A 22171-nucleotide genomic window follows, 5' to 3' on the forward strand; every position below is an offset into this window, starting at 1 on the left:
ACCAGGTCCGCCGCGATGCAGCTGCACGTCAGGTATGGCCACACCCATTCGACGAGAGATGCTTGACGGCGTCTGGAGCGTCGGCTGTGTGTCGCATCGCCTAGGCATGGTAGCGCGCAGCAAATCGGATGGCGCCGTGGCCTGGCCTCGTCCAGCACCCGAGCCTGCTGGGGTCCATCGACAGCACCAACCCAACAGGACGACCAAGGGCCTCCTCGGTAGTTGGCGGTACTGGCCAAGATGGTTCGCGCACCGCTATATTAATTCCATGGCGATCTGAGGGTTGTGCCGCCGGCTGGTGGAGGGGAGGCGGGACGAGGCAAGCAGTACCAGCATGATATGATGATATGATACATGCGACAGGATGGATGGTGGATGGTGGAGGGCATCAGATGGATGGGACGAGGTTGAGCCCTTTTGCCTCGTTGTGCACTGCACGGTTTGGCAGCGCCAGGGCGAGGGAGAGATCCAGAGCCACGACTTTCACCGAAGTTGCCATGCCCTGGTACGACGGGCCATACAAAGGCCGCCTTGGACGACGTATCTGCGAGAGGACCCGCCTAGCCGCCTGCGTGCGGACGACGAATGAAACCTTGGTCATGCCGCAGACCAGGCAGTGACTTGCGAGGTACCGCTGCTGGGGACGAGATGGCGGGCGATGACGATGGTGCTGGGCCATGGCGATCGCGAGATGCGGTACGATTGCGGCTGCGGCCACGGGTCGTGTCGTATCGTATCTTGTCGTGTCGTCGTGTTGTTGTTGTTGCTGGTGGTGTTGCTGATGCTGATGCTGCCACTGTGCTGCTGAAAGCGCTGGCGTTGGCTGGCGTTTTTGTTGCTGGACCCATGTTGAGATGGGTCGGTACAGCCAGCCTGGAGACAACTTGAACTCCAAGGCCCTCGCGGCAAAGTACCTGCCGACGCTCGTTTTCTCTCCCACGACGCAAGTACCTCGAGCCAGGGCGCCATCGCCCCGTGGCCTCCCTGTCGCTCTGGTACCCGTGCCACCGCAAGGCCCGCTCCCGGCTAAACAGGCGCCCGTCCGCATGGCTAAGGCGCATCCATTTCACTAGACACGGCCGTCTCACTAAACGGAGCGTTCCATCGAGGACAAAGTCGAGAAAAGGGCCTGTCCTGTCTGGGCTCGGCTCTTGGAAACAGAGCAAAAGAAGGGAATCGTCTTGCCGTTCTTCTCTCGTCGTCGTTTCTTTTCTTTTGCAGCTCTATATACACACATGTGCAGATGCAGATGCAAGCATGTATGTGCAAGCACCTACAAGCATGTACGGGTATACGCCACTCCGCCATGCTCGACCCAGCTGTACAGGTGCCGCTCCTCACGGAATAGCATCAGCTACTGGTACTAACCCAGGTATTAGTCCTGGTCCGGGGCCCTCCCACTCCACCCTCAAGGATCAACCCCCCTCCCTCGCCGTCTATGCGAGACAGCGGTACGCTCAAAGCAGGCCTTTCAGGCCTAGCAGACGGTCCGGAAGCAGCAACGGCGACGCGGCTCCCCATCCATCTAACGATGCGCTGCAGCTCCCCGGCAAGGCCTGGCAGACCTCAGCAGGCATGCGAGTCGCAGAATTGCCTACTCTGGCCGCGACTGGGCCAGACTGGATCAGACTGGATCAGCCAGACACGCCACTCACAGCGCCCTCAGCCAGGTTGCCGACGGCCCTCCATACATTAGCGTGCGGCGGCCTCTGGATCGTTAATGTTCTGTCAAATCGCCACTGCAGGGTGCCGTCATACCTCAATATCATGTGCGCACGTTGTACCGGCGAGTAGCTGGGCCAGAGCTGCGAGTCGTGGGTACAAAGTACATCCCGTGCAGTCTGTACATGCTGTGCGTCCAGATTCCTTGCTCCATGCTCCATTCGCGGACGATGCCACCAAGGCCGGCCAGGGGGGGTGGTCTGGCGGGCAATATTTTTTTTTTGTGTCTTGTTTGAATCCAGATCCAGCGGGCAACGATCATTCAGTCTTGGGAAAGGCGTCAGAGCCCGGAACTGACGCTCTTGCATGCATACAGCAACAACCCTTGCCTGCACGTCTTGGTACTAGCATCCTCGCAGTACCACCGGCTTGCGGGCTATACAGAGCGACGTGCGGCGCAGCAGGGCCTGTTGGATGTCTGTCCGGCTCTGTCGATAACAAACTGCCTCGCGGGCTCTCTTTGGCCACTCGCAACGGCTCCCCTGCTGCTCAGCTCTGCCAACCGCACCGCCAACCGCCCAGTAGCCGAGGAAGCACAGCAAGAGACGACAGAGAGGCAGCGAGAGACAGCGTCAGGTCAGGTCGGGTATACTGTAGGATAGGATACTCGTATCCAGATCCAGATAGGCCTGCCTGTGCCTGTGCCTTGCCATTCGCCCCAGCCCACCGTGGCAACCTTTGCTCTGCTCTGCCCTGAGAAAAGAGCAAGAGACAGAGTCCTACGACGTCCAAGGGCTCCGGATTTCTTTCTAATTCCCGTCCTTTCTGTCCTTTTCAACACCCCCCCCTCCGCCTTTTCCTCCCTCCTCCGTCTCTTTTCTCCTCCAGCATCTGTTCTCCTGCTCTTTTCTGCTCTCGTCACGACCACCACGGTTCCCAGCTCGCATCGGGTCATACATATCTAGGTAAACCGCAAATTCTCAGCGCCGGGGTTTCGACTGGACATAGCAGACATATTTCCTCCCGGCAAGGACAGGCCAGGCCTTATTTATCCATCCATCCCGGCAATCTGCACCCTTCTGGTCGTCCTTTGCATCTGCTCGCTTCATTGCCTGCAACAAGCGTGCTACTGCATGTCGCGGATCGACGCTGCACAAGCGGCGCCTCTCCATCTCCATTCTGCTTGTTTTTGTTTCTCCTCGAGACCCGTAGGAGCCCGCTCGTATTAGCCACGAGGTCCGTGGGAAAAGAAAAGCCGCGCGCCTGCCGGCCGGTGTTGTGCGTTTCTTGTTATTCGCGATAGTGGGCTCAAGACCACATCGACCGAGGATCCAGGCCCTCCACCACTGGAGCCGCGGAGCAACGCCCGCCTGCAGGGCATGCCGTTTTGGACGCAACTTGTTTCTCGACTAGCCTCTGGCCTGCGTTTCCCATTATTACTGGCTCTGCAGCATCTGCATCTACATCTGCCTGCTTGAGAGGGGTCTGTGGAGGAGTGGCTGCACAACCACCACCGTCAGCTTTATCTCGACCACGGCCGTGCTACGATACTCGCTCGCTTTCTACCTCTCAACGCTGCCGTTCTTGATAACTCGCCCCCGGCCGTGCTGCTTCGCCGAGGCCATTTCTTTGGTTTTCATCTACTTCTTCTTTCTCTCGCCGGTAGTTTCAAGTCCTCCTCCTGTGTGCGGCGTCAATGTTTGTGCGAGCGCTGGCACCACGTCCTATTCTCCTTTGCTCCTTGCCTCTTTGACATATCACCACACCACTTTTTTTTTCTCCAACAACCCCTCCTCCCAGAAACCATGGCTGCTTCTTTCAGCTTGGACGAAAAGGTTTGTTGAAAAAAATCTCTATTTCTATTGTGTATTTGCAAAAAGTCAAGTTTATTTTACTAATACGCTTTTGCTCAGCGATTTGTTCTCGCGGAGATGATCAAATGCAGTACCGTTGATGTCGAGATGTTGATACGATTTGTGGAGTCAAACGTGTCCGATCCCAACTGGATGACGATGCAAATCCCGTCAGGTACGGTGCATCAGATGATGCTGCATTCCTAGTTTGACCTTTTTACGATGCATCAGCATTCTAACTTGATTTCTAGGCCGCAATCTGGAACAGTGCATGCAAGTCGCGAACCGGTCACCGACAGCCCCAAACCACAGATCCGCAATGTCTCAAAACGATCATCTGGCCAACAGTGGTATGAATCATCCAAGACAGATTGCGCCGAGAACCAGTCCTGGTGGCCAAACCCCTGGGGCTATGCCAATGTCGCCCGTCAATATGCCTCCGTGGCCGCCAGCCGATGGTGTTGAGGATAGGCGAGCACTGCCCTACGAAGCTCCAAATGCTGCCCCTGCTCCCCGAAAGAGAGGGCGTCCTTCGCGAGTGGACAGAAGCACAGCTGTGCCTCCTCGTCTTGCCAACATCGCCCCCAGACCTCCTCAGTCTGCTTCAGGCTCCAACACGCCTCGGCCTATTCTCCCGGCTATCCAGCGCCCAGCTGATACTGCTGCTCGAAGTTCTCAGCCGCCACCCCCCGCGCACGTCCCGCTACTGCTCGACTCTCCCCCGAGTAAGAAGAGGAGAAAGACGAGCGCAGGTGCGGTTTCAGTCTCCACCCCGCCTCCTCTCCCTGCTATTACCACACCTCCTGCGTCGGTGGATCATGAGAAACGACCGGTAAGTAGCCAAAAATAGCAAGCGCCTGTATGCTGGTCTAATTCACGGCGATAGCGAGAGCTGAGCGAGGCAAATACCATACACGTGCGCGAGAATATACGTGAGATGGGACAAGTACCATCCCCTCGCCCAATGCCACTGGAACCGGAGCCGCGGCATCATGCCTCCCTCATGCCTGTAGTAGCATCTACGGCATCATCTCAAATCAAAGCGTAAATAACAGTACTGGCCACAGCTTAGCACTCTCTTCTTTCAGGATTTCTGTCAAAAGGCCCAAATGGCTAGGTTAAAGGAACACCTATGGTGTGTGTTTGTTTCTACAATTCATGTTTCTTTCTTGGTAGTGTCACAACATTATACCCTTTCAACTTCTCCCATGATCCCCATTTCATGTACCTGCAAATTTTCTTCCTTTTACGCTTCTCTTTTCCTTCTTTACCTGTTCCTATTCCTGTTCCCTTTCCCTTTTGACTTTCCTTTACGATTTGTGTGGAGGTTGCTTTAGAGCATACTGGCGTTTTGTTACTACATTACCTGCGCGGTCGGCTGTTTGATATTTGGAAGCATCTATGTGCACATGGATTTGAATGAAAGTGATGATTCTAGGTTTTGAGAAACAAAACGAGCTAGGTAATCATGAATGACATGGCCTCGAAGCGGGGTGGCACTGTCTTCCCGCTTTTTTTCCCTCTTCCATTTCTCTTCTTCTCTTCCGCCGTTTTTCTTTTCCTTTTCTTTTCTGTTCTTTTTTTGCATCGCACAGGTAGATAGATTGAGGTGCTGTTGAACGGCATCTCATCCCGTATTTTTCTTCTTAGGCAAGCCCACATTTTTGTATCACATGGTTAATCAACGATTTGAGTTGGTTTCTTCCTTTCTTCTGGCATATGGTATAAAGAGGATCTGAGGGTTGTACGATTTAGTACTGGTAGGTAGGTAGGTAGGCCTTTTGCTTAGATAGTTGTCTTTATGTATAGAGTTTATGTCTGGGTAAATGCGAGTGTTTGATATGTGCCTACCTATGCAAGCATTATGCAGCGACGAATAGTCCGTTTCGAGTTTTCTTCTTAGGGTATGACGAAACATTTCCCCGCGTTTTGATTGCACGGAAAAAAAGAGTAAGAAACAAAACAAGCCATAGACCTATCCCTTCCCTTATGACGCGGGGGTTTCATTGGTGCTGCAACACGAGCAAGGGGGAGGGCAGGTTCAGGTCGTGATTCGTTATACGGCATTTTATTAAGTAACAAGGGAGGTACTTGAGCGCTGGGGTGCAAGATGATGGTGGACAGAGGTAGATACATGTAGTTGTGTTGCGATCTAAAAATAGGCGGGCGGGTGTTAATCTATCTGATACCGATGTCGATGTTGCGGACTGGGGCTGGGTAACTACATGTATCTGCCTATCTTGGGATGTTATAGTAGAGTGGTAGTGATGATTTTATGGAATGGCCTGGTTTGTGTTTTGAGTTGTTATGTTGTCTGCTAGACAAGGTATGTGGGCATTATTAGCAGTAAATTGGGAATTGTAAAGAACGGGCGTTGGTGTTGTATTCTCCGCCATGAATATTCTTGGATATTCCGATTTTCATCAATGTGAGTACTTAGACATGTATCTATAGATGAATGTCTGTTCAATGAGTTGCATTAGCTTCTCTCTCTAAAGCAGGTTTATTATAAAAGAGCACTGCAGCTTTTTAAAACTTTATTCGTTTTTGTATTTGAAACAAATCGCTAATTGACATCAAATTCTTCATAATTCTTTTTTAATCCTTTTTTTTTTTTTTAATTGCTTCTCCTTTCGTATCTTTACAAAGCCTTGACAATCTTCTCCAGAGCATCAACCAAGATATCGGCATGGTGCTCCTGGAACGTCAGCATGGGGCGCAGACGCACGGCGCTCGCACCGCTGCCGCCAATGTTGATGCCAAACTCCTTTGCCTTTGCGAGGAACTGGTCGCGCTTGGGGTTGTCAAAGGCGATGAAGGTGCCCTGGCCCTTGCCGCGCAGGTCCTTGAAGTGCTCGGGGTACTTCTTCTGTAGGCCCTCGAGCTTGGAGTAGAGGTAGTCGCCGACCTTTGCCGTGTGGTTGACGAGGTCGAAGCGCTCAATTTCGCCGACGATGGCGCGGAAGAGCAGGGCGCGGACGGGGTCGCCCATCCAGGTGTTGAACTGGCGGTAGGGCTTGTTGGGTCGCAGGGCCGGGTTGCCGTAGTAGAAACCGGCGGCCTGGGCCTTCTTGGAGAAGGTGACAATGTCCGGGGGGTCCTGCAGGTTCCAGTGGTCGTGGGCCCAGAACTTGCCGGTGGCGCCGACGCCCGTCTGGACCTCGTCGACGATGAGCAGCACGTTGTGCTTCTTGGTCAGCTCGCGCAGGCCGCGGAAGAAGTTGGGCGAGGCGTGGTTGTCGCCGCCCTCGCTCTGGATGGGCTCGACGATGACGGCGGCGGGCGGGATGTGCCACGTCTTGATCAGGTGCTCGACCTCGTCGAGGCTGGCCTGCTCGATCTTGGCGTTCTCCTCGGCGTGCTGGTCCAGAGGGTACTTGAGCAGGGGGAAGGTCGCCTGGGGCCAGTCAAAGGCGGGGATGTCGATCTTGTGGATGGGCTTGGAGCGGGTGGTGGAGAGCGTGCCGAACAGACGGCCGTGGAAGGCGGTCTTGAAGGACAGGATGGAGAGCGAGGAAGAGCCGGGCGACTGGTTGTTCATGGCGGAGTCGAGCTCCTCCTGGGTGAACTCGACGTCGGGGCCGCCGCGCTCCTGCTGTCGGCGGTAGATGAAGGCGGCCTTGAAGGCAGTCTCGTTGGCGTCGGAGCCGGCCATGGCGGTGAAGACGTTGTTGAGGCCCTTGGGGGCGACCTTGAGGATTCCCGTCTTGAGGATCTCGGCGTAGTCGTGGGAGGGGAAGTTGCCCAGCGCAGGCCGGTTGATGATGGCGTTGACCATGTCGGGCGTGGAGGCGGCCTTGGCCAGGGCGGGGTTGTTGTAGCCCACGGGGATGGAGGCAATCTGAGCGTAGCTGTACGGATTGGGCCATGCCGTGTTAGCAACGAAGCTGGAAGGATATCAATTGATGATACATTGATGCACTTACACGTCGAGGAGGTAGTTGCCATCGGGGTCGGAGATGTAGTTGCCAATACTCTTGGTGTAGTCGGTCATCATGTTGATGCTGCGCGTATCAAAGACTTCGCTCAGCTCGGCAATCCGCTTGGCGCTCTGCGGTCCAGGAATGCTGGCCTTGAGCACAGGAGCGTCGGGCTCGCCCTGGACAAAGGCCTTGTTGGACGCCATTCTGATGGAGGCGCTGGAGAAGCAGCGGGCAGAGTTGAGGGAGGCGGCGTGGAGAGATCGGATGGCAGGGCGCAATGCCTGGGCAGCGCGTAGGGCAGGCATCTTGACGGCCGTCTTTTATATCTGGTCTTTATACGCCTGGGACTTTTGCGAGTTTTCTGTTATGTGTCGTGACTGATGTGCGTAGCGTCGGCTTGAAGCGCTGTTGGGCTTGCCTCCCTTTTTTCTCTCTTCTATTACCTAATTGAGACTGGAGATGCTTCACGCGCTTTCCCCTCACAGGACGTCACGCGAAGAGGCAAAAGGGACGAGAAGAGAAGAATAGTGTCGTCAACAGTCTCACCGTCTAGCTGCGTTGGTGCGTGCGACGTCGTGCTTTATATCAACGGATGGCGGCGGCTTATCTGCGGGGGGGCGCAATGCGGGGGAAGCTCCATTGGACGTGCTAGGATGAGGAGCTCAGGGGCGCTAGAGCACCATGACGGCCTAGACGGCGCTGCGGCGTCCACTGAAGGCCGCTGTGCATGGCCTGTTTGCTGCTCTGGCTGCTGCTGGACCGGCACCGAGCCGGAATCGGGGGAGCCGGTCGTGGAGCCGGTGCGCCTTTGGTGGCTGGGGCGGATCTGCCCTTTTTACGTTATTGGATCAATGAAGCTTTCTTGACAGGCAATTGCAGCGAGGGGATGGCCAAGTCGGGCAGGGGACCTAATCATCACCATTCCACGGTCTTCGGGTAATTGTTTCTGCGCCGTCGTGGCCTGCCCTGAATGTTCCTGTGATGATCTAGAAAAAGGTAGATTCATAACGCTCTTACACACTAAAAGGCACTAATCGTTCAAGATCCATATTCGTATATCAAAATTGGATTCGATATCCATCTTTTCCTCGTCTCCTCCTCCCCGACCTCGGCCCCCTCGCTGGCCAATTGATCAATTCCTTTGCATTCCCAGTGGCCTTTGAAGCGGCGCACCTGACCATGGCAACTCATGCACGAGAAGCCCGTTTGTCTTACGTTTTAGTTGGTCCAGGCGCATCGGGCTTGTCGCGAGAATCTCCCCACGTGGGGCTGTCCGTCTTTCCCCAATGCTGCGACTACTTGTATGACTATGACTTATCGGTGATGGAGCGCGTATTGGCTCGCTCGGCTTACTATGCGGAATGCAGCGTTAGTGCCATTGATCCAAGATAAGGCAATGGAGTGTAAGTTTGGCGTTTTGGAGACGATGCGACAGACAGGCTCACGCAGGCTGTCACATGCGTGCTTGGTCCATGTACAGTAGCATTTTGGGCGGCAATCCGAAAGGGGAAAGAAACAGAACGAATTTGCCCTTGTTTTTGTCCTTTGCATTACTAAACGTGCCATTCCAGTTGCCGGCCCGGCTCGCTGCTGTCTCTTCCGGGACTTTTCTTTTCAACGTGCCGTCTTCCGGCTTCCGGCCATGCATGAGTCTCCACGGAGGTTGTTCCGATGCTCGTTGAGATTCGACCTTGTTGCTATCTAATATCCAAGCATGCGGCCCAACATCCTTGAACACGCATCTAATATATTTATCATCTTATCTTAATCTCATTTGCTAATTAATATCATCATCATCATTTGAATCTAGTGATTCTTTTGTCATCATCTCACCAGCCTTAATCTTAAGAGGGAGCGCTCATTGATGTATCCCCAGTTTCTCATCAACCACTTCAGCTGTGGCTTAATGAAGTCTTTGTCCACGTAAAGACAACACTCTTTTACCTCGCAAAAACACGACTTGAAATATTGTAAGAGTATCTTGTTTGATATGTTGTACTGTTCTACAGTAAGAAAAGGAAAGTTGACTATTGCCTGGATTATGAGAGTTGACCCCTGGTCTAGTAGAATCCTAGGAAACATAGTTTGCTGCTCCTACTGTAGAGACGTCAGCATATTAAGAAATGTACAACACTTGATAGGCAAAGCAAGTAGATATGCTCATGTTAAGGGCAATAGTTGCAGAATGCTGGATAGTGAAATAATGTGCGGAATAACAATTTCCATATCAAGTCATGTTGACCACATGCGCGCCAAGCATACAACATATTTACATTTAAATAATTTCCATCTTCTCCTCTTCTCATGTTCATCTCGAGACCTAGCGAGAGCATCAACCGCGAGCCCGTCAGCCTCCTGATTCTCCTCCTGCTCGACACACCAAAACATGGTATTCGTGCTCCTGTCCACCCCATCCACATAGCCCATGTCCTCCAAACGCTCCTCAATCTCCATGAGCAACTCGGAAAACGCCACCTTCTCTGCGGCCCGGCGATGGACGAGGCGAGGAAACACCCGCCGGATATACGACGAGTGCGTCTTGATAATACACCTCCGCGGTTGGTAGTCGCCGGAGATGATTTTGGCCTTGACGATGCTCAAGGCCTGTCGCAGAGCCTCCATCTCAGCCCTGGCCTTTGTCTGCGGAAGAGCAGGATCCAGGAGGGCGCTCGCGTTATAGGGCGATTCGGGGCCAAAGTAGACGCCCCAGGCTGCTCGAGCCCCGGGGGTCCCAGGGTTTCGGCAGGTACCCCCAATGGACAGGACGAGGCTGTTGGACTGGGTGTCCTGCTCCTGGATCTTCAGGACGCCTTTGGTGGCATTGTAGACAAGGAGCTTGTCGTTTGGGATGTGGCGATGAAGGGATTCGTACGCAGGGTTGAACTTGCGGCCGGGAATCTCGAATTCGCCACCTCGACGTCGATAACTGGTGTATGGAGGCATTGTCTTGCTGTGTAGTCTGGCCGCCTTTGCCTTTGTATTGGAACGCTTTACGGATCTTTGTATCAGACAGCGTGCCGGAAACAAAAACGTCTTAACAGGGGAGTGATTGCAGTGAAAGAGGAAGCTATACGAGAAAGAGACGAAACTGAAGCTGCATAATGGAAGTGTAGATCTCCATATATACCCATTCGAATAGCATTAGAGTTCCCCAGCAATCAAGGTTGAACGGGACCTGAGTACGTGTACGAAAAACATATACTTTGTGGCTACCAAGTCTGCAAACATCTCGCCAGCTTTGCCGTCCAAAACTTGGACATTTGAAAAGTTAACGAGAAAATCTAACTTTTCATCTAAAGAAAAAGACCGAATCAATGAACCTACACTTGATTCTTTCGTCTTACCGATGCGATACTTGACTCTCTTACTTTACTATAGAAAAAAATCCCTCGCCCTGGCTGGCTGTTTTCGTGTTTTAACGAACCATAATGGCGCGAACAATCTTTGAATCCCATCTCCACCACCTCGAGCCCATGTTCCTGGTCCATCCACGCAAGCTGCCAAGCCGCCTCGCTTTCTCCTAGAAATTGATGTTTCCAAGTAGGAAAGAATAACGACTCACGTTGTCCATGATTACAGATCAGTCTTAAGCAGTGTATATCTCCCTGCTAGAGCGGAAGGGGCATTGTACGGAACTGAGAACCATGTCGTCGCCGAATCGGTCCTACAACTATTCGATTAGTAGATCTTAGCCAGTGCATCAGGAACGCTATAAGGAATATGCCTATCTTTGTCACTATCAATAGACTTTAAGCTAGAAGCTGTGGATAGAGTCCAAGGCTAAAGCGTACCTATGCGGCCATAGTGAGCTAATACTATCTGGAATTTCGTCGAGTGAGGGCAAAACCTCATTATCTATCATCATCGTGCCGCCACTCACTGCGAGGTTTATGTGTGAATTAGGAGCATAGTTTCTACATGGAGGCGTAAGCCGCCGAGGCGGTTGCGTCGCATTATAGGCCTTAGGATAAGAGTAGCATATAGGTATTTAAATCTTCACATATACCTGATGAATAAAATCCACTTACTCTATGATAAGCACTTTTCCGGTGCTAATCGTTCGTCTTCGAGTCGAATAGGCGCCTTCGTTCTTTAAGAGAAAAAGTTATTCGGCACCCCAATTCTGTTATCCAGCACTCAAGCTATAGCATCCATCAAGTAGGCTATCAAGGTCCTACTGCTGCTATCAAGGTACTACTGCTACTACTGCTACTATGCTATTTTTAAACGTGTTTAGCAGTTGTGTTAAATATGTGGACTGGCTGCCTTATTGAGCTACAGCTGGTGTGCTAATGAAATTGAGGCGCTGGATAACTTCTCCCTTCTTCCAGGTTTTTGCCGTAGCACTCCGCTCCAATGACTCGACACACAAAGCTAATAATCAAATTTTAATCACAGGCAAAAAAGAGACGCATATAGATGCTAAAAAATGATAGCCATGACGCAATTCTACCAATCTTATTGCCAAAATAAATCGCCGCCAAAAGCCCGAGGCAAACGCAGCTATGCAGAGATGATGCTTTCGTCCACTCCAAGAAAAAAGAAAAGAGAAAAATAGAACAAACTATGTTGCTATGCTTGTAACATGCAGTAATCCGCCAAAGAAACAATAAAAGCCGACATCCTTGATGTGTCTGCGTGAAGAGCATAATAAAATCCAAGAGGGCGTAGACCAACGATATACAAGTCGGTCACGGACCCAAGCCAAATGCGCCAAGTGTATGCAAAACTAAAACCTTCACAATGCCGACAATTTCCACTGCCATAACTCTGAACGGGCAAACCTTTGCCTCTATGCTTTACAATGTCTAGCCGCCCCATAGGGCCGCAAATAGGTCACATCTCTTAATGACCACCTTGCTTGTCTTCTAATTCTCGTGTGTATTTGACAAACGTCTTCTTGTGGATCTAAAACGCGACGGATATTCAGCACTGTATGATTTGAAACGAATATCAAACTTTGAAAGGGGTAGAATAGCCATTACTTACCATGCCAGCATATTTGCCGTCCCTCAAGACACAAATGTACCGCAAACCTAGCTTGACAAAACATTCCCACGCCAAATCAATCGGCGATCGAATATCTAGTGCAACAGGTGCCTATATTTTTTGTTAGTTAGAGCCTCTGCCTCATTTCTCCGCCAGAAAATATTATCAACGACTGCTTACAGGATCAATATATTGGGTGAAATCTGTAGGATCGGGCCCAACAATGTCGTCATCTTCGTCAAAGCTTTGAACCTGGTCCATCAAGCAGTGACTGGAGCCTTCGTCTTGCAACTGGTCCAAGGCATATTGGAGATCCGGCGCAGGTATAAGACCTACCAAGACATTGTCTCTCAGGATGGGCAACCCGCCATCCAGTTCGCCGTGGAGATGGAGGATCTCCAGCTGGCTGCGGAGACTTGAAGCAGGAACCGATGGCGAGTTCGTAATATCAATTATTCTCTCTCTCCGGTAGCGGCGGACCAGATCCGACAAGTCGCCGCTGAAGATGGGCTTGTCCTTATTATTGAGGAACGGGTATGCATTCATGTTTGTAAGAAGGTCCTATTGCTTGAAATTAGAGGATTGCTTTCTGTTAATCACCTCGTCACGCTTCACTTACGTAGATACTGCACGGCTCAATGGCATCTGCTGTCCATTTGGCCACAAGGATCGATAGGGAAAAGGGCAGAACATAGTCGAGACTTCCAGTGAGCTCGAACAGAATGACAGCCAGAGTCACAGACAAACGTGTTACTCCACACATGGTTGCACCGGCAGCGATGAGACCATAAACTCCGGGCTGGATACACGTTCCATCCGCTGCGGTTGCACAGCCGCCCCAAACACTCCATTCAGGGGTGGCAAGCACCAACCACTGCGCAAGGTGTCCCACAATCCGTCCCATTAAACCTCCGACAACCATGGAGGGGATATAGATACCGGCAGGAACTTTCTGCTCAAGGGTTAGTATGCCACCTCAGGGCTGCTAAAGGTAATACGGATAATACATACAATTCCAAATGCAATGACAGTCAAGAAACCCTTGATTAAGAAGGCAAGAATGAGCGTCGAGAGAATTGAGGGTATGTCATCCATCGACCTCGGGCAAAGCCCCAGGCCATCGATTCTTGTGCGATCGCACGGAGAAGCCAAGTTGAGGAGCAATTTTTGAACGGAAACTTTGGTCAATGGGTTCCAATAGCTCAGCAGGCCAGTGACAACAGCTACGAGAAACACCTCCAGCATTGGATACGCCTTGATAACCCTGATTCGACGGAACGACTGTGCCCAATACTTGGATGCTTTGATGAAGAGGGCTCCCATGGCGCCTCCAACAACGCCGACAAAGATGAAAGATCCCAGTTCAAAGTACTCCCAATCAATCAGGTACCGAATCTCAAACATGACGATTTTGTGAGTGCCATAAGGATTCAAGAACTTGAGAGAAAGCGCGGCGATGATACAGGCGAAGAATGTTCGAAAGAGCGTTTTAGCCGGGAAGAAGTATGACACTTCCTCTAGCCCAAATAGCACTCCTCCTAGAGGTGCGCCAAAGGCCACGGCTACACCAGCCGCCGCGGCGGCAGAGAGAACCTCACGCCTCTTGGCATCATTGCGATCGTATTTTGCAAAAAGACGACACGCAATGTTACCAACACAAGTGGCCATATGGACAAACGGGCCTTCCTTACCGATGCTTAATCCCGAAGAGACGCTCAAAATCAGCGACACCATCTTGAAAATCAACGTCCTTAGGCCAAGGAAGCCGTGAAGAACGAAGCCGCTGAGAATGACTCGAACCTCGGCGACACCACTTCCTGCTGCTGAGTAGTAGACCATGGGAGGATTGGCTGGCTTCCTATCAACCACCTGTCGAGGACTGGCACTTTCATCGCCAGGGCTTTCATCCGGTACAGGGTGAGCGCTCTCGGCAGCAAGATTTTCGTCCAAGGTGGTCAAGCGATAAGCTGAGGGAACGACAGTCTTTGTCCACAAGGCCACCCAACAAGAGGCGCAGGCAAGGAGAACGACGCCTCCGACATAAAACAGAAAGTCCGTCCACTTCTCTCCAAAGGGGTGATAACTCAGTGCCTGGGACCAAGTCTTCCATTCTTCACATTCGGTGCGCCCTCTAGGACAGCATCTCTAGACGGTCTATTAGTAAAAGGAGTCAAAGGCCCCTCTTCCCTGAGAGAAACAAGATGCTTCTACCTACTTTTTCGTCAAAATACCAGGCCTTGGTGCAATAACCGTCCTTGTAATCAAACACAACAGACTCGGCTACATCGACCGTATATGCTATCAAGGCAATAACGCAGCCGCAGAGAGCGCTGAGAATCCAGCCCTGACTACCGTCTACGGTCTTTAGGACACGGCCCCAGAAATCCTTTCTGCTGCGAAGCCCCCTCGCGCGGTAGGAGTCGGCAATCGTATCGTGCACCCAGTCGGTGCTTGTAAACTGATCGTACCATACTCGCTCGTCGGGGAAGATGGAGCCTTTGGACTCTGACATGGATCGCTCTGTGAAGACGTTGACTATGCGCTGCCCCCAAGAAGAGCGGCGGCTGTGGTGTCGGGCGCTCGGACTGCCTTCTGCACTCGTCGATGGACGTTAGCGGTTGATTTCAAGTACCGGTAGCAAGAGACATCAAATGCTCCATACCCGAGTAGCTCTGGTCGCGGGACAAGTTGGGACGGCCTGGCGAAGCAGCCCCGCCGTGGATTCGCATGTGTGATCGAGAGGTGTTTAAGAGCAGCGGAGCGCGCTCGTCGTCGTTTGCCGAGTTCTGGCGACGCATGGGATGTGGCCGGCGCGAGAGGCGGGGAGAGGCCGGCTGCGACATCGACCCGTAGCCGTCTCGTTCGGCCATTGCGGAGGAGATGCGAGAAGAGGCTCTGAGATGATAACGGCGGATGGCTGCTGCAGTAAGGAGGAGCAAATGTTATATGATGAAGGGCCTCTGGATGTGGTAAGTGTGGATGGGGCTGTGGGCTATCAGGGTGGTATGCATTAGCATGAGACAGGTCATTTGGGGCCTCGGATCGGCTTTGGCTCGGGGATGGTGCGGCGACTTGGGGCGTTTACATGGAGCAAGAGGGCTGCTGCTGGCTGGCAGGAGACAGAGTCACGTTGGAGTATTGTTGGATGGTGGTCTAGTTCCCCAGACCAACAAGAAAAGGGGATGAAATGAACAATGGATGGCGTTTGCAAGGCTGAACGCTGCAGTCTGCATGGCGCATTGCCTAGCTCTAGCTCCAAGTCTGGGGTCGCCTGGGGCTAGCGCTAGCCTCAACGTCTGACCCGGTATAGCCACTGAACGGCACCTACGAGGCCACAGCACAGCGCGCTATAGGCCAGTGGCTGTCAGGTGAGCCGCTTTGATGGCGGTCGAGTCGAGCCATGACGCCAATGGCGGGCGGGATCCCAGCCAAGATGGAGCTTTGCTGGCATCTTAGGTACAGACAGACAGAAATAGCAGCACTCTGTGGAATTACCAGCAAAAGATTTTGTTCTACAAACATTCCGTGCTGCCTTGTCCTTATCTGCAGACATGCGCCGTAGCCGGCTCGGTAATTCGGAACCAAGCATGGTCCGCTAAGGCATGCAGAGCCGATGGTGATGTATTGCATCCAAGGGTCCCGGGAAAGCATCGGATGGGCTGCAGCATCCATGTAGGACCCTTGGCATTTCATCATCCGGCATGCATCGTCGGCGAGCAGCCTTGCAGTTCTGCACAGCACACTTGATTGGCTGTACTGATACGAAGCAGACGCTGGAGAAAGAGGGTGCTGAGCAAGATCCGTATAATCAAAAAAGTAGCCATCGCAGATCGAATGCATAACCCTACGTATGCGCATACTTCTACGCCAAAGCAATACGATCAGCGCTGCAAAGTAGGGAGATTAATAACTCTTATCAGCACATCATCTGCCGTTGCGTGCCCATCACTTTGCCCCCTCTTGTCTTTTTGATAGCGGCTTGGTAATTTACTAGTGCCATCACAAGAGCAAGTTGGCGGGCAACCTCAATTTTGGGCTGGAAAGCGCGGCATAGCGCATTCGCACATTGGCTAATCCACATAAGCATATCTGATCCATGCAATACTCCTTTGTGCAAACAACCGCCTACCTAGGTGATTTCTAGGTATTTGTCACTTGGTATATATGAGAGGAATGATTTTCCGTCAAGCTTTGATTGCTCCTAACCAAATGCATGGTCCTATTCCAGGAATATTGCCACTTGTAATCATTGCCTCCCGGCTTTGGGCTGCTTGTTGTCGCAGCCATTTTCTGCAGGCGATCACGATTCGCCATTCTACCAGCCACTCCCATTAGTAGCAGCCTAGAGGGTAGCATTAGGTAGGATATACACAACAGTGCAAGGAGCTGTAGGCTACATGTGATACTACGCAGTGCGGACACCCTCAGATTACAATTTCAGTATTTCCATGGGAACAAAAATGTCTTGATGTGGAATCTCTCGCATCTGAGCAGAAACCGCTTACTACCGTATCTTGCGTCTCGCTTGGCAGAAGCTGCAGGCCATCTTACTGGACTGTGGCAGCTACAGGCAACCAGGCGAGCGCTAACAGTGGCGGACGCAACGTATCTCCGGCGCATTAAGCCGTACCTTAACGCCAAGGGTGGACGAAAAATTCTTATCTTATCAGCCAGGAAAATTTCATGCTCCATCGAAAAGTTCCAAGCCAAAGAGCGCCATAGCGACCCGTCTCGACCAGTTTTCTCAGACGACGCTCCTAATCCAGTCGTCCAACTTGTGCTTTGTTTTACACCGCCGCGCGAATTGAACCATTTAATTCACCAAACTACACAAATTCAGCCATGGCAAAGAAGAGAAAGGCCTCTCGGCACGCCGCCGAGTCCAGTGGGCCAAAAGAGCTGGACCCTGCGGACGCTCGCCTCAAAGTCAATACATACGAAGATGTGGCCAACTCAGAGGACGAATTCCTCATGAACCGGGATACAATCATGCTTGACGATGAGCCCAACATGAAGCGCAGGAGAAAAGAAGACGAGGAGATTGATTTTTCAGACGAGGAGGTGTTTGGTTACGAGAACGAGGACTCAAATAAAAAGGCCCGGCCGAGCAAATCAAAACGAAAAGCCGCGCAAGACTACTCAGATGATGAAGCGGATAAAGCCAATCCAGAAGAGGACGAGGAAGAGGGATGGTGGGGTGCATCTAAGAAGGAGTACTACAATGCCGACAATATCGAAACAGAGGCGGATGCGTTGGAGGAGGAAACCGAAGCGAAGAGAATACAGCAAAAGAAGTTGGCCAAGATGGCTGAAGAGGATTTCATCTTCGACGGAGATGAGTGGCTGACAGGCGAGCAAGAAGAAAAGGAAGGCGCAGAAACAGTGACCGAGGTCCTTAAAGAGGTCGAGGTGACTGATGACATGAGCACCGAGGAACGACTGAAGCTGTTATCTGCTCGATACCCCGAATTCGACTATCTCGTCAAAGATTTCCAAGACCTGCAGCCACAGCTAGATATTCTGAGGGCAGACGCCAAAGCCTCTGCCCCCAAGTCTCTAGCTGCCATCAAGTACTGGGTGCTTGGGTGCTATGTTGCTTCGCTAGCCAGCTACTTGGCCATCCTAACATCTCCAGCCCGCGACGCGGCCAAGGCACAAAGAACTATCGATCCTGCCGAGCTGCGTGAACACGATGTGATGGAAACTCTTATCCAGTGCCGCGAGGCATGGGAGCGTGTCAAGGACATGCGATCCCTCAAGACATCCGAGGAGTCATTGGCACAAGATGCTGACTCTATTCTTCAGTTGAACGGAGATGAATTAGCTGCCCAGACTAAGAAGAAGTCCAAGAAGTCAAGAGAGGCGGATGCTGCTGCTGCGGCGAAGAAGGCGAAGAAGCTGGCAAAGGCCAAGGCAATCGAGGAGACAGTTGCTGATCTTTATGACTTGCCCATCAACACAAAGTCAAAAGCAAAGAAGAAGGATCAGACAAACAATGCTCATGACGACGATAGCTCAGACTTTGGTGAAGAGGAGGCTCTGGACGCTCGCGCAGCAGCTGACAAGGCGGCGCGCAAGAAGAGCTTGAAGTTCTACACCTCCCAGATTGTGCAAAAGGCCAACCGCCGCGCTGGTGCTGGTCGCGATGCAGGTGGTGATATGGATATTCCTCACCGCGAGCGCTTACGAGACCGCCAATCACGTCTCCTGGCTGAGGCTGAAAAGCGAGGCAAGAGAGATTCCAAGCTCGGCGCGAACCTCGGCGAGGACAGTGACGAAGAGGATTCCAAGACCGCCAACGCGGTGCGCGATGATGAAGACGACTATTACGACATGGTAGCAAACGCTTCCAAGGCCAAGAAGGACGACAAGACGGCTCGATACGCAGCCTACGCCGCCGCAAGCAAGTCCGACAGAGTGGTAGAGACAGAGGAGGTTGGCGAGGACGGCAAGCGAAAGATTACATACGCCATCCAGAAGAACAAGGGTCTGGCGCCCAGAAGAAGCAAGGACGTCCGCAACCCCAGAGTCAGGAGGAGAAAGCAGTTCGAGGCCAAGCAGAAGAAGCTGAAGAGCATGAAGCCGGTGTGGCAAGGTGGCGAGCCCAAGGGAGGCTACCGCGGCGAGCTCAGCGGTATCAACGCTACTGTCATCAAGAGTACGAAGCTGTAGAATACATGTACGCATTGCGATTAATGGCATATATCATTTATGGAACTCGGTGTATAGACTTGTATCTGCCCGGAGGTGCGACTTTCTTAGAAACATGACATTATTTTAGGCTACCTACATATTCATTGTATTGAAATGCTCTTCTTTCTGTTACATGTATGCGTTTTATAGGCTTTCCTTGGTCGGCATCTGATGCTTGGGTTTCAGGGTAATGAAGTGGTGTTGAAGTGCAAGTAGACTAGAGCTGTCATTTTGAGCCCCACCCAATTCATCACCTCCAGCATCTCTACTTGGCCTCAACACCACTTCACCACGCAGGCTCAAGACCACAATTTTTCTGAGCGACAGCCAGTTACACGCCTCAATGACGCTAATTCTATAATAATTTCCCTCAGACCTCGCAGAAACGCGCAAACAAGGCCACAATGGCCACTCCCGACGCCACCAAGTTCACCACTTCCGACCAGATCTTCTCCGCGAACCACACGCTCCCCCAGATTCGCTCCATCCACAAGGCCCTCCATGTCGAGATCGAGGACAAGGCAAGCCGCCTGCGCACGCGCGTAGGCGGATCTTACCGCGACCTGCTCGGCACGGCCGACACGATTGTACAGATGCGCAGCGACAACGATGCTGTGCAAGAGCTCCTGGGCAACATGGGCTGGCGGTGCGGGAGGACGGTGGTCTCGACAAAGGTTGCTGGATTGGCCAAGTTTGTGCGCAAGGAGCAGAAGTCAGAAGTTGCCGAGTCAGCTCGAAAGAGGTTGCTGGACGGGTGTCTGCTACTGGTTGGCAGACTGCTCAGAGGCCGCGGGGAGGTGGACGAGAGAGTGAGCATCGGCGATAGGCTGGTGTTGGCGGCCAAGGTGTGGGTGCTAAGTCGCCTCTTGGTCAATAGCCTGGGGAACGAGTTTCCCAGCGACGAGGCTCGACAAGCTGCTGATGCTTCTAAAAAGAAGCTGGATAGCTTGCGTCGGCGGCTGAGGACGACTCTGGAGAAGACCATGGAGAAGGCTGGTCCCGACTCTGATAGGGACGACGTATTGAAGTCCCTCGCGGCTCACAGTCTTGCGAATAGCTCTGGAACCAAGGATACCTTGCGGCACTTTTTGGAAGTCAGGTTCAAGGCCATCTCCGTGGCTTTGGATTATGAGGAGGAAGACGGGCGGGCCAGGAGTCCGGACGATGTCGTCCAAAGCCTGAGACTATATGCACGAACTTTACTAGACGTACAGGCCTTTGTGCCGAACAAACTCTCCCAAACACTCAATGCCCTAACAAAAAAGCCTCTCCTGGAAGATGCCTCCTTGCAGAATTTGGAAGGGCTGCGACTCGATATTTTTGAGAGATGGTGTGGTGAAGAGATTCAATATTATACGCCCTTTATTCGCCATGATGATCTTGATGGAACGCGGGCAAGGGAGATGTTTGACAGCTGGGTCGAAAAAGGCGAACAGGTGCTACTCGATGGGCTGAAGAAGACTCTGGAGCCAATCCACGATTTCAAATCCATAACAGAGCTCCGGACGAATCTGCTCCAGCTTTGGATACGCGAAGGCAGCAAAGTGCGAGGTATCGACCCCGAAGAGGTGCAGAACAATGTACGAAAGGCCATCAATGCGCGGATGCTCGCCGTTTTGGACGCAAAGGTTTCCAAACTTCGTCTTGTGGGCTCAGAAGTCAAGGCGACGCTGGAAAGCTGGAAGGATGGCGCGACTGGGAAACTACCAGGCCTTTGGGATGAAGAGGGCTACGAGGATGCGTTGGCTATTGGAGCTCGTCCGTTTTTACAAGAAGTGGCGTCACGATTCTATGGCCGCAGCGACGCTGTTTCCAAGGCGCTCAACTGCTATTCTTCTTGGTTTCACATCACCGACGACGTGAAAGAGGTGGTTGGGCAGTTGGAGAAACAGCGCTGGGATAACGATTTTGACGAGATTGAAGATGAAGAGACGATAGAGGCGAGGCAGCAGCTGTTGAGCAAGGACGATCCGAAAATGCTGCAACAAAAGTTGGATACCAGCCTTGATGCGTCTTTTGAATCGCTTGGAAAGGAGCTTCAGCAGCTATGGGACAGCAAATCCGAGAGTAGCAGCAGCAGTGCTGTCGCCATGTACTTGGTTCGAGTCTTGCGTGATATTCGTCGCCAACTACCACAGCGCGACAAGCTCAAGAACTTTGGCTTGGATTTGGTGCCTGCCCTTCACCAAACGATTATAGCATCGACATCAGCATCACCCGTGGAAGAATTTGTGAAGACGGGATTATCTGGAAGAGTTGCAGTTGGAAGGCCGTTGTGGGAAGGCGACCCAGCACTGCCCAATCAGCCGTCTCCACAGACGTTTCAATTCCTCCACAGCCTGCTGCTGTCCTTGTCAGATGCCGGGGTTGACTTGTGGACCGCGGCTGCAATGTCCGCTTTGAAGAAGCATGTTGGTCAGCAATTGTGTGAGGCGTGGAGCCAAGAATTACAGAGCCTAGAATTCTACGAAGAGGCCAAAGGAGTGAAGAAGGGTGCTGAAGAGGTGAAGGAGCCGGAGGATGAGAACGAGAAAGAAGCAAAAGAGCCACAAGTCGATACAGAGAAGGAAGCAGAAACAAAAGAGGAGGAGAGACAAGAAGAAAATGATGGGGAGGAGAAGGAAAACGCCGGAGCAAAGGAAGAGCCGGGTAGCAGCGGGAAGGACCAGGACGTTGAAAAGAAAGATGATGGCTCACCCTCTGGCAACGAGCAATTGCGAGATGTTTGCATCCAATGGCTCTTTGATATCTCGCTTCTACGCCTCTCAATCGGAAACGTAGCAGGAGATACAACACAAGAGTTTCAAAAATTGGAAGATGCGGTTTATGAGCGCACTGGGTTGGAAGATGCCTCGCGACAGCAAGTCGGCAAGACGGCCAAGAGCTTCTGGGGCCGAACGAGTCTGCTTTTTGGATTGTTGGCATAATAGACACACAGATATAATAGCGGATTGTCTTTCTTTCATCTTATAGAACTATTCACCACGACTATATCTCAATTACATAAACACTCTTCGCATCACAGCTTGTGCCTCTTCTCGCCGCTCCCAA

At 52.1% G+C, this 22171-nt stretch overlaps 8 protein-coding genes across 10 annotated transcripts; 4 read left to right on the forward strand and 4 right to left on the reverse strand.

The window, feature by feature from the left end:
• Positions 1-388: 388 nt before the first annotated feature.
• TrAtP1_012724 (uncharacterized protein) lies at positions 389-1048 on the reverse strand (the record flags this gene model as incomplete). The annotated part of the gene is made up of 1 exon (XM_014088471.2): positions 389-1048. The coding sequence occupies one exon, from the start codon at positions 1046-1048 to the stop codon at positions 389-391; it is 660 nt and encodes a 219-aa protein (XP_013943946.2).
• Positions 1049-1306: 258 nt separating this feature from the next.
• On the forward strand, positions 1307-1721 carry TrAtP1_012725 (uncharacterized protein; the record flags this gene model as incomplete). Its single annotated transcript, XM_066115653.1, has 3 exons — positions 1307-1327; positions 1373-1487; positions 1543-1721. The coding sequence occupies 3 exons, from the start codon at positions 1307-1309 to the stop codon at positions 1719-1721; spliced, it is 315 nt and encodes a 104-aa protein (XP_065971752.1).
• A 1746-nt stretch (positions 1722-3467) lies between these two features.
• TrAtP1_012726 (uncharacterized protein) lies at positions 3468-4563 on the forward strand (the record flags this gene model as incomplete). Its single annotated transcript, XM_014088472.2, has 4 exons — positions 3468-3497; positions 3576-3690; positions 3767-4347; positions 4402-4563. The coding sequence occupies 4 exons, from the start codon at positions 3468-3470 to the stop codon at positions 4561-4563; spliced, it is 888 nt and encodes a 295-aa protein (XP_013943947.1).
• A 1382-nt stretch (positions 4564-5945) lies between these two features.
• On the reverse strand, positions 5946-7971 carry TrAtP1_012727 (uncharacterized protein). The gene is made up of 2 exons (XM_014088473.2): positions 7442-7971; positions 5946-7366 (listed from the first exon to the last, which is right to left on the reverse strand). The coding sequence occupies exons 1-2, from the start codon at positions 7741-7743 to the stop codon at positions 6157-6159; spliced, it is 1512 nt and encodes a 503-aa protein (XP_013943948.2). The 5' UTR covers positions 7744-7971; the 3' UTR covers positions 5946-6156.
• Positions 7972-9670: 1699 nt separating this feature from the next.
• On the reverse strand, positions 9671-10381 carry TrAtP1_012728 (uncharacterized protein; the record flags this gene model as incomplete). The annotated part of the gene is made up of 1 exon (XM_014088474.2): positions 9671-10381. The coding sequence occupies one exon, from the start codon at positions 10379-10381 to the stop codon at positions 9671-9673; it is 711 nt and encodes a 236-aa protein (XP_013943949.2).
• Positions 10382-11868: 1487 nt separating this feature from the next.
• TrAtP1_012729 (uncharacterized protein) lies at positions 11869-15904 on the reverse strand. Of its 3 annotated transcripts, XM_066115655.1 has the most exons (7): positions 15090-15904; positions 14643-15019; positions 13439-14572; positions 13047-13379; positions 12608-12988; positions 12428-12538; positions 11869-12346 (listed from the first exon to the last, which is right to left on the reverse strand). In XM_066115655.1, exons 1-7 carry the CDS (start codon positions 15295-15297, stop codon positions 12284-12286), a joined length of 2607 nt encoding a protein of 868 aa, XP_065971753.1. In that variant the 5' UTR covers positions 15298-15904; the 3' UTR covers positions 11869-12283. The 3 variants fall into 3 exon arrangements, with proteins under 3 accessions (XP_065971753.1, XP_065971755.1, XP_065971754.1); XM_066115656.1 differs by having other exon boundaries at positions 12428-12988; XM_066115654.1 differs by having other exon boundaries at positions 13439-15419.
• A 1045-nt stretch (positions 15905-16949) lies between these two features.
• On the forward strand, positions 16950-19237 carry TrAtP1_012730 (uncharacterized protein). The gene has a single exon (XM_014088475.2). The coding sequence runs from the start codon at positions 17270-17272 to the stop codon at positions 19097-19099; it is 1830 nt and encodes a 609-aa protein (XP_013943950.2). The 5' UTR covers positions 16950-17269; the 3' UTR covers positions 19100-19237.
• Positions 19238-19524: 287 nt separating this feature from the next.
• On the forward strand, positions 19525-22047 carry TrAtP1_012731 (uncharacterized protein; the record flags this gene model as incomplete). The annotated part of the gene is made up of 1 exon (XM_066115657.1): positions 19525-22047. One exon carries the CDS (start codon positions 19525-19527, stop codon positions 22045-22047), a length of 2523 nt encoding a protein of 840 aa, XP_065971756.1.
• Positions 22048-22171: the final 124 nt, after the last annotated feature.

This window comes from Trichoderma atroviride, chromosome 7, assembly GCF_020647795.1.
Source record: "Trichoderma atroviride chromosome 7, complete sequence".
Taxonomy (NCBI): Eukaryota; Fungi; Ascomycota; class Sordariomycetes; order Hypocreales; family Hypocreaceae; genus Trichoderma; species Trichoderma atroviride.

What these genes read in the sequence shown, in the direction of transcription:
- TrAtP1_012727 (XM_014088473.2), bottom strand. Translation starts at nt 7,743, where the DNA reads ATGCCTGCCCTACGCGCTGCCCAGGCATTGCGCCCTGCCATCCGATCT. An exon ending in GGCAACTACCTCCTCGACGT is followed by an intron (nt 7,367 to 7,441) that starts GTAAGTGCATCA and finishes CAATCCGTACAG; the next exon opens with CTACGCTCAGATTGCCTCCA.
- TrAtP1_012729 (XM_066115655.1), bottom strand. Translation starts at nt 15,297, where the DNA reads ATGGCCGAACGAGACGGCTACGGGTCGATGTCGCAGCCGGCCTCTCCC. An exon ending in CCGCGACCAGAGCTACTCGG is followed by an intron (nt 15,020 to 15,089) that starts GTATGGAGCATT and finishes CGACGAGTGCAG; the next exon opens with AAGGCAGTCCGAGCGCCCGA. An exon ending in ACGGCAAATATGCTGGCATG is followed by an intron (nt 12,347 to 12,427) that starts GTAAGTAATGGC and finishes GTCGCGTTTTAG; the next exon opens with ATCCACAAGAAGACGTTTGT.
- TrAtP1_012730 (XM_014088475.2), top strand. Translation starts at nt 17,270, where the DNA reads ATGGCAAAGAAGAGAAAGGCCTCTCGGCACGCCGCCGAGTCCAGTGGG.